Here is a 10,661-nt window from a genome sequence, read left to right as displayed (position 1 = left end):
ATAGATAATATATAATTTATCTATATAATAGTTCATGGCATTTATGTAATATTACAAGTACATTCTATATATATTTCATATATCTTGTAATATATTTTGTGGTCTGACTTTTCTGATGTTTCTGCATAATTTGATAAAGTTAATGTTTCTATAATGCTAAGAATGTTGTTTTCCATTTGTATAACTAGCAACTTATAGGATCTATTCAAGTCTTAGAGGAAATACTGTTACTTTCATCTTTCTTAAAACACTGTTCATTGGATATTTATGGTATAAATAAAGTGTTTTTGTTTTCTGACTAACCAAAATCTTGTCTAGAAGGTGATGTCTTGAAATTTTGTGAATGCAGTGGTTCCCAGTGATTTTCACCTGTGGTGATAATATCTACTTAGAAACATTGTTTGAAGTAACTTTCAATTTTATAAGTCGAAAATTGTTGTTATTCTCCATGTTACCTGGTTTCATTATAAAAAGAAACTTTACCTCAAACCCTATTGAAGAAGGATGCTTAAAAGAAGTCCAACACTATCTCATAATTGAAAATAATAGATGGTTATTTATTTAGGGATAGACTCACAAATTACAATCCTATGCTGAAATGGAAAACAACAACCGAATCACACAGCTGGAGAAAAGGTCAGATGCATACTTTACATCAGCATAAATAGTATAAGAGGTCATGCCCAAGTGGGTGAGTAACTTAAAGGCTACTAGCTGTAAGATTTCCTACAGCACCTCCCCCTTTTGTTTAAATAGGTGAATTATAAGCCTAATACAAAATTATATACAATAACTACAAATATATTCAATAATTATCTTAACCTAATGAGATTAAGTCTTGTATAATAAATAACTTGACCAAGTCATAAGAGGAAAGTAATTACAACTATCTTGTCTTCAACCCCATCGAAGTTCCAAGAAAGGAAATAATATTACTTGAGTAAATAGGAAGTACAATCAAGCAATTTCCGAAATGTGCAACAAATTACAGAGACAATTGGCTATCTGGGTAATCACCCAAAGTCTCATTGCAATGTTGAAGCAACCAACTTTGGCTAAGGCCTAGAGTAACTGACAGACCATTTTCAGAGGAGAGAAATTTTTCAAAACCATCTTACCCTGCCTAGGCAAGATTTAACAGTCTTTTTCCTTGTGTCCTGCTTATCCATTTCTGGATACCATGTACCTTGTCAGTGGTTGATAAATGGGTAGTTCTTTGCCCAAAGGCCAGTTTTACCAAGAAGAAAACAAGATCCAAGTAGAGTGTCTTTGGTGCTCAACATTCTCTTAGGAATAGATCTATGCTGCCAGGAACAATCTTGTCTCACTTCAACAGAACCCTAAGTTATTTAAATGCTATATTCTAGAGCTCTTTGAAGTATTTGAAGATTGCCTATCTATGCAGAAGAATCTCTATGTGTCTAAAGAACCTGATTTGATGTGGGAAGGTCATTTGTCAATCTGTTGTTTCATTGGTTAATCAATGAAGAAAACTGCTTGGCCTGATAGGTCAGAAAATTAGATAGGTGGAGTAGATAGAAGAGAATGCTGGGAAGAAGGGAAGTGAGCCAGATGCCATGCCTCTCCTCTCCGGGGCAGATGCCATGCCTCTTCTCTCTGGTCAGATGCCATGGATCAAGCCACCAGGTCAGACATGCTGAATATTCCCTGTAAAGCCACCACCTCGTGGTGGTACACACATTATTAGAAATGGGTTAATCAAGATATGAGAGTTAGCCACTAAGAGGCTAGAGCTAGTGGGCTGAGCAGTATTTAAATGAATACAGTTTGTGTGTTGTTATTTTGGGGCATAAGCTAGCCAGGTGGCAGGAAGCGGACTGTTGCTCCTTCTACACTGATTAGTCTAACTATGGCAAACATAAATGACTAATCTTAATATCTATATAACTTAACGACTAAGACTTCATATTACAATATTATACAATATAAAACTGTGCAACAAATGAGGACAGTTATTTCAAAATGTAAACAATGTATAAGTATCTTGTTCAGAGGTGGGAATGTGCATTGCAATTTGATAAAAATATCCCAAAATTGCATCAATATACAAAAATGTTTTAAGCAGAGGTAGAAGCATGCATACATACAATATGACAAAATTAATTTGCCTAAGCATACAAATATGTGAACAAAAATAGGAACATATTCAATATAATTTCAGTTTTTATTAATATACAAGAATCTATACCAATTTAAAATTACCTATAAATAAGAGCTCACAAGTATTCACCTTATTACTCACTATTGTTATTAGTGTGAGTAAGCTCATACTAATCTATTATCTCATCCAATTTCCCCCTTTTTTTCAAAGAAATCCCTGAGCCTACAAAATTCCCTCCCAACCGCCCACCCTATACCAATTATAATCAAACCCGAAATGATGTCTCTACCCAGAAGATAAACTTTGTTGGGAGAGGGGATGTCTTCTTCTAGAATTACTTCCAGCTGTTATGGGGGTGATGCTCTTTCTATGGGATCCTGTGAAAGTAAAATGATGATTAAATTCCAAGATTGCAGAATGGTATCATTGCAAATAGTCTCTGAGTATTAGGTAGGGTTTTTCTGAGGTTTCTATTTGGAGTTCTGGCAAGAACTTTGTAAAAAAAAAAAAAGTACACCATTTCATCTAACCAAGTTGGAACCATCTAGAATAGCTCGTACCCAAAACAGGTCTTATAGTAGTGCTATCAGTGTCATGGTGTCATATCAACCAGGTGGAGTTATTGTAGGGCTCCAATTTCTTCCAGAAACTTCAGAGATAACTGCAGGAAAATTCATTGTTCAATGTGAAAAAATTAATATTATTTATATATACATATACAGATACATATATTCAATGGAAGGGAATTCAGTGATAGAGACAAAAATAAATATGAAGAAAAGTAAAATTTTTTCTAAATTCTTTTTACTTTCTGTGCTATATCAGATGGCTCTTGACATGAGATAGAAACTTCTGAATATTTCTGTTAACAAACATGCTTGAATGTAGAAAAGGACAGAACCGTTGTCCAACTCCAAACCAGCTCTATATATTCATAAATATATGTTCAAATGTATGTGTATCAGTTACCTGACAATGGGTCAATCAGTTTATGACTAATGTAAACCTCTGTGTGATTTCTTTGGTACTTAACAACTGCAGGAACTGGGCAGGACAGAAAAGTCAGACAACATGACATCATAAATTTCACTCCTTTTTTTCGATGATCCTTAGTGGATAGTTATTTTTCCATCTGTAGTATTCAAACATCCAAAGTCTCTTGAATTTTCTAAAAGGAGTATTTTCCTACAAAGATAAGAACCCTGCCCCCAAATGTATGTGTTTTCCTTACCACCTATATGGTTGACACCATTGTGTATGAGCTATCATTTCTCTTTTTCAAACCAAATCTTTATTAATTTTGATGATATCCATAGCTTTCTTTTCCTTTGGAAACAAGAGCAAAACACTTTCCCCAAAATGGCATATCTCCTGGCTTCAACTGTGAGGTCAAAACATCCTTTAAATAAACTGGGAGATTTAATTAAGCAGATTTTCTATTATCCAGTGTCTCTTTGCTGCTGTTGTCGCTTTCTCATTAGTGTTAAGAAAATTCAAGGTAAATAAAGCATTGTGTAATTTATTTCTTGGGATATTTTCTATTCTTTTTTATTTGTTTAACATATTCTTTACAGTTTAATTTGATCTTTTTATGACTGCCAGACTTGTAGGATTGTTTGGTATACCTGTAATATGCTTAATAATATAAGCAAAAAACTCTTTAATTTTCTCAGAGACATAAGCTGGAACATTATCTGTCTGTATTTGTGCAGGTATACCCATGATGGCAATAACTTCTAATAAATGTGTGATTACTGAGCCTTTTCTGAGCTTATAGCAGTTGTCCATGGAACACCTGAATAAGTGTCAATGGTGTGGTGTACATATTTTAATTTTCCAAATTCTGCAAAGTGGAGGCTGAATATAATGAGATATATAGATATATAAGAGGCAGTGTTTAAATGAATACAGTTTCCATGTAATTATTTTGGGTGTAAACTAGCCGGGTGGCTGGGTGCGGGACATAGACCACTTCTCCTCCTTTTACAACACTAATGGACCAAAGAAACAAGCGGGTGTAGCTATCTTAATATCTAACAAAATAGACTTCAAGCTAAAATCAGTCAAAAGAGACAAAGAAGGTCATTTAATATTAGTAACAGGAATAATCCATCAAGAGGAAATTTCAGTACTAAACATCTATGCACCAAATACAAGGGCACACTCATGTCAAAGAAGCACTTCTAAAGCTTAAATCATATATTAAATCCCACACACTAATAGTGGGAGACTTCAACACTCCCCTCTCACCACTGGACAGGTCAATCAGACAAAAAACAGAGAAATAAGAGAACTAACAGATGTTATGACTCAAATGGACTTAACAGACAGCTATAGAATATCCCATCCAAACAGAAAAGAATATACCTTCTTCTCAGCACCTCATGAAACCTTCTCAAAAATTGACCACATACTCAGTAACAAAACAAACCTCAACAAATATAAAAAAATATGAAAATATACCTTATCAGATCACCAAGGTTTAAAACTACAAGTCAACAAGAATACTAATTCCAGAAAACCCACAAACACATGGAAATTAAACAATGCTCACCTGAATCATCAATGGGTCATGGAAGAAATAAAGGGGGAAATTAAAGACTTCCTAAAATCCAATGAAAATGACCACACAACATACTCAAATTTATGGGCCACATTGAAAGCAATGTTAAAAGGCAAGTTCAGAACACTAAATTAGCATAACACACTAGTGAATTAACAGAACATTTGAAAACTTTAGAACAAAAAGAAGCAAACTCACCTAAGAGAACTAGATGGCAGGAAATAATTAAATTGAGAGGTGAAATCAACAAAATAGAAACAAAGAAAACAATACAAAGAATCAATAAAATAGACAAACCTTTATCCAAACTAACCAAAAGGCAGAGAGAGAATATCCAAATTAACAAAATCAGAATAACAACAGTTTTTATGGGCCTAGGTCTGGAGTAAGACTTACTGCTCTAAACAAAACAGAGACCCTGGTCTCTAAATTGTCAGTTCCAGGCCTTGCTGTTATCAGTTGTTCTGATCATGGAGTAAAACCAGAACAACAGCTTGGGAAGGTAACAATTCTATGTCATTGGGGGTCTGTGAACATCTTAAATGGGAAGCTCTTTGCCTGAACCTTAAACTCTGATGAAATGCCCTCTGATAAAGATAATTGCAGAAAGGCAGATTTCTGTGCATACCTATGAGAGAGAAACAAGACCTGGCAGTGGCAAATTGTTCTGAATTAGGGGATTAATTTTTAAATATGTAAGAGAAATGGAGTTCAGCTACAGCGAAAAATCTGCAGCAAAGGACAGCCACTTTATTCACAAAGCAATAACGCCAAAAATCTTTGCCTTTTGGTTTAGCCTTTACCAGATCCCTTGGATCTGATAAGTCACTTGTGTAAAGATGGCTGAGCAATTACTGTATAAAGTTGTGGCTTGTGGCACAATCCCCACCCAAATGCTAGGAATACAAATGCATGAGAGCATACCCACCTTATCAATGTGGGTTCTGGAAATTTTAACTTAGATAACTCAAATATTCATACTGATAAGGATGCCAAGCCATTTATCCTGTCCAGTGCTAATTATTCTTATAACTCATATTATTTTTACAGCCTCCATTATAGTATCTAAGTCACTCCAAACTATTTTCTATCTGTTTTAGATTGTATGCACAAAAGTAGAGAATTTTAAGAGTTAGGTCAGCTACATTCAAACTAGCAAGATAATCTTCAAGCTTACTTTAGTTAAGATCGTGTTTTCACTGCAAAGTTTTAATTAGTTTCAAATAGTTCATATTTTTTATGACTGACACTGTCTTCAGAAATGATGCAATGCTGGGAAGTCCTCTCAGGATTTGACAGAAGATTTAAGTTTCCAGTCAAAGGTACATAGCTACTATTACCTGTGGGTAGCCTGTGATCTTTGCTTCTTCCACCTCTATTATTGAGAAATCAAGGTCCATAGGTATTCTTAACTTTTGAGATCTTGACTATAAGACAAATACACACTTTCAGAAATTGCTCCTCAACAATCCAGGTAAGAAACATTTTAAGTTTTTACCTTAGTAAAAAAAAAAAAACCAAAGTTTGCTTTTCTAATTATTAAGTAAATGCTAATTTCTCCTAAATATTGACTCCACTCTTGACTGTGTAGCTCTTCCCAAAATTCAAGATATGTGGAACCAAGTTGACATACAATACTGTAACCCACCTCACATTATAAGGTACAATGATTATAAGGTAGAATCCCAAAATTTGCAGGTAAGGTCACAAATGAATCACTTAAAAAATACAGGCATGTGTTAAAGCAACTTCCAGTAATGACTCAGACAAGCCATATAAAATATTCTTGAACAAAGTAAATTCCTTGTGCCTTCTTTCAGTGTTTTGATTACTAGAAAAATAAAGTCATTTTGGCCATAGATTTATATAATTTTATCTGTCAATCAGACAGATATCTGTTTGTCCCAAAAAAATCAGTAACTATTGAGAACTAGTAGCATTATAAGGCAAAATGATATTAACATTTAAAATTTGAAAATTTAAGCTTTTTATTTTTAAAGTTTCAAAACATAAGAAATTATTTCATCTTCATGATACTCTAACACGCTATGGCAAACCTTAGAGAGTGTAACTTTCTAAGGAAATAGAAAATCAGAAAAATTAATTCTTTTTAATATTTTAATTTTTGCTTTATTTTTTGATGGCAAATAAGTTTCAAGTTTATTTCCTTTGTTGTTTGCTATTTAAATACAAAACTAAGCCACAAACAGCTACATTCAGAATATATTGCCTCACAGTTACAACCTCCTTTGAATACTCCTCCAAGTCTGACCACTGCAAGTGGCAAACTTACTTAGGTAGCACAAACATGGCTAGGGAGTGGGCAAAAGTACTGGGGCAAGTGTAGTTTTATTCCTGTCTCCTGAGCCCTAGCCACTGAAGGTGAAGAATGAGAATTAATCCTCTCCACTAAAGGAGAAGGAAGCCACCTACTTTTGCTATCACAGGAAAAAAACTTTATTATCCTAGACCTCAGGCTGCTAAGCCTTGCTGACTGTCAGGTACCCTAATACCAAACACATCAGATGCTCACAAGGGTCCTGGTCTGTAGCACATTCATGGGATGCCAAGCTTCTTGCCTTGTTATCAGGTCAGAACTTTCCACACTGCACTGCTAAATCAGGGTTGGGGAGTGGGCAGATATGTACTTAGTTATTTCTGGCTCCACTAAAGAAACTTACTTTTGATTAGAGTAGAATATCAACTCAAATCTCTATACAAACCAACCAGCAAAGCCAAACAGATAACAATAAACAACCCTGAAAGAAAAAAAAAAACACAGTCATTTCACTCACTTACACACATACACACACACAGAGAGAGAGAGAGAGAGGGGGGGGTTGTTTTCTGTTTTTTTTCCACTTTTTTATTTTTTTTAAAATGTATCCTTGTTATTATTTTAAAAAATAAATTCATCACCCACATTTCTATAACATGAATGCAGTTTCAGGAGACCTCCCCTGCTAGAGCAGAAGAGTAATACTTTTCCATGGCTCTATTCTAGTCTTGTTTCCCACCCTGATGTTCCAGGTGCTTGAAAAGTCATAAGTCTGTGAAGGAGATCTGTTCCAAAAGCACAGAGCAAGACTAGCTTACTGCAAAACTTTTGTTAAATATTTTCATCTACATCAATTTTTATGCCTGTCAAGACTTTGAGAATTCTTTGTAGGCATTTTGTCCAGGCTGTGCATGTGGGTGGCAACACCTTCACACACTCCTTACCTTAGATGTAGGGTGCAAGGGTGCCCTGGCTTTCATCTTGAGCAGAGCTCAGTTTTCTAGTTCATGCTCAGAATGGGAACCTCATTGAGACCTCTGATGCTAAGAAGCGGGAGATTCTGTATACACAAGATCCCTCTGAGACTGCTACATGTACTATTTTCAATATGTGAACAAAGCCTATTGCGAGGATGTCACTCCAGAAATGAATCACATTACAGTATTCCTGTAAAAGGTGAGTTAAATTTAGAAATCATAGATGCTAAGAGTGTATGGTAATAAATACTCTCAAAAGCACAATTGCATGCATTCCAGAGACAATTGCCGTGCACAAAGAAGAAATTTCCCTCTTAAAAAAAAAAAAGCAAAAAGAGAAATTTTTCTCACCATTACAATTTTATATCTTTGTAATTATAGTGTCAACAGACAAGGTGAGATGGCCGAGAACTACTCTGTGACAAGTGAATTCGTCCTCGTGGGATTCTCAGATCACCCAAACCTGAAGATCCTCCTATTTTTGGTGTTCTTAGCCATCTATCTGGTCACCATGGTGGGAAATATTGGACTGGTAGCCTTGATCTACATGGAACGCCGTCTTCACACGCCCATGTACATCTTTCTGGGTAACCTGGCTCTCATGGATTCCCTGTGTTCCTGTGCTGCTACTCCCAAGATGCTACAGAACTTCTTTTCTGAGGACAGAAAGATGTCTCTCTATGAATGCATGGCACAGTTCTATTTTCTTTGTGTTGCTGAAACTACAGACAGCTTCCTTCTGGCAGCAATGGCCTATGACCGCTATGTGGCCATATGCAACCCACTGCAGTACCACACCATGATGTCCAAGAAGCTCTGCCTTCAGATGACCATAGGATCCTACATAATAGGAAATGTGCATCCCATGGTTGAAGTCGGGCTTCTTTTAAGGTTAACTTTCTGTAGGTCGCATGTAATCAAGCATTTCTTTTGTGATATCCTTCCATTATATAGAATCTCCTGTACTGATCCACATATCAATGAACTGACATTATTTAGCTTTGCAGGATCAATTTTAGCCAGTACTATTACTATAGTTCTTGTGTCTTATTTTTATATACTTTTCACTATATTCAAAATGAAGTCTAATGAGGGTAGAGGGAAAGCCTTATCAACTTGTGTATCCCACTTTCTATCCGTCTCAATATTCTATGGTTCTCTTCTCTTTCTGTATGCACAACCACAAGCAGTCATTGATGGAGATAAAGATATACCTGTAGCTATTTTCTATACCCTAGTAATTCCTTTATTAAACCCTTTCATTTACAGTCTGAGAAATAAGGAAGTAATAAATGTGATGAAAAAAGTCATGAAGAAGAGATGATTCTGTAACATTAGACAACAAAGACCATAGTTATTGGTCAACTAATTTAAAGATGAGCATGCCATTTTCTAAACTCACACATAATGAGAAAATGGTCAAATGTAAAAGAAAATTATTAACTTATGGAAGTCTAAGAACATTTGAATACAATTAGTTCATAATAAATAAATTCTGTTAAATATGTTTGAAATCCTCAGGAATAATTTAAAGAACTGTTGAAGCATTAGATTGTATCTAGCTACAATTTGCAATACGTCTAATGAATTTTAAAAATATATTTATTGCTAATTGTTGCATCCTTTTAATATGATTAGCAAGTTTTTCAATTTCAAAATTTAAATTTTACAGCAAATTACAACCTTTGTTTTTAATAAGAAATTCCATCAAAGGAAAAAAATCTTTATGACTTGGCTCAATTTTTCGATGTTTCATTTGTTCTTTCCTGAGATTATATTTCAGTATGTACTTATCCAAAAATTTTCTAGCAAGAATATTTTCATATTGAGTACTAGTCACTTTTTCCTTTCACAATTTCTGTACCATAGTATCATACCATGTCCATTACTGGTAAGTAATGCTTGTCAGCCCATCCTTCAAAATAATTTTATTATAGTGAAATTACTATGTTCTTTGAATTTTCCTTTATTTAATTATTCGTCTATTATTTATGGCACCAAAACTCCCAAATGTATCCACTAAATCAGTTTTTTTTCTCCTCTATGGTATTATTATTGTTTGTTGGTTCTTAGGAATAACAACACCTTCACCAAATCAAATGAAAATAATTTATATATTCATAATTTTAAAAATAGGTATCATTCAAGCATGATAGAGCAAAGAATGAATGAAAACTCTAAATATCTGAACAAAGATAAGGAAGATAATTCACCAGAAAAGGAAAAGAATTGCACAAAATGAACTACAAGTTGTACTAAGATTTTGATATTTATCTTTAACTGACTATTTGAGCATTAAAAAGTTTGAATCAATATTGCCTTTTCTCTAGATAATTGAAAGCTGGGAAATGTTTGAACCCTTTACAAAGAACTACAGGAAAATGCTGAGAAAAGGAGAAATAGACTCCACAGATGACACCAGTTTGTTATTCAGTACCAGATGGTCAGTCCTGAAAAAAACATATGTATACACACACATGTGTGTTCATATGTATGTATTTATCTACGTATAAACAGACTAAGTATATTATATACTTGAGAATATATATAGTCAAAGTTTTTAACACTATACATAGAGTTGAATGATAGATCAATCAATAGATCGATGAACTGATGATGATAGATGAATACAAGATAGGTGGGTAGATAGAGAGTTGATATATTGATAGATGATATATAGATTGATTGATAGTAGATAGATGATAGATAGATAGATAGATA

At 34.3% G+C, this 10,661-nt stretch overlaps 1 protein-coding gene across 2 annotated transcripts; it reads left to right on the top strand.

Annotated features, from left to right (window-relative positions):
- Positions 1-1,483: 1,483 nt before the first annotated feature.
- Positions 1,484-9,264, top strand: LOC126505856 (olfactory receptor 5K3-like). 2 transcript variants are annotated; one of them, XM_050149087.1, is made up of 2 exons: positions 1,484-1,495; positions 8,350-9,264. In XM_050149087.1, the coding sequence occupies exons 1-2, from the start codon at positions 1,484-1,486 to the stop codon at positions 9,262-9,264; spliced, it is 927 nt and encodes a 308-aa protein (XP_050005044.1). The 2 variants fall into 2 exon arrangements, with proteins under 2 accessions (XP_050005044.1, XP_050005045.1); XM_050149088.1 differs by lacking the exon at positions 1,484-1,495 and having other exon boundaries at positions 8,341-9,264.
- Positions 9,265-10,661: the final 1,397 nt, after the last annotated feature.

Source organism: Alexandromys fortis, unplaced genomic scaffold (genome assembly GCF_014885135.2).
Source record: "Alexandromys fortis isolate MF-2015 unplaced genomic scaffold, M_Fortis_MF-2015_v1.1 scaffold_4, whole genome shotgun sequence".
Taxonomy (NCBI): domain Eukaryota; kingdom Metazoa; phylum Chordata; class Mammalia; order Rodentia; family Cricetidae; genus Alexandromys; species Alexandromys fortis.
This window is presented reverse-complemented; position numbering and strand designations above follow the sequence as displayed.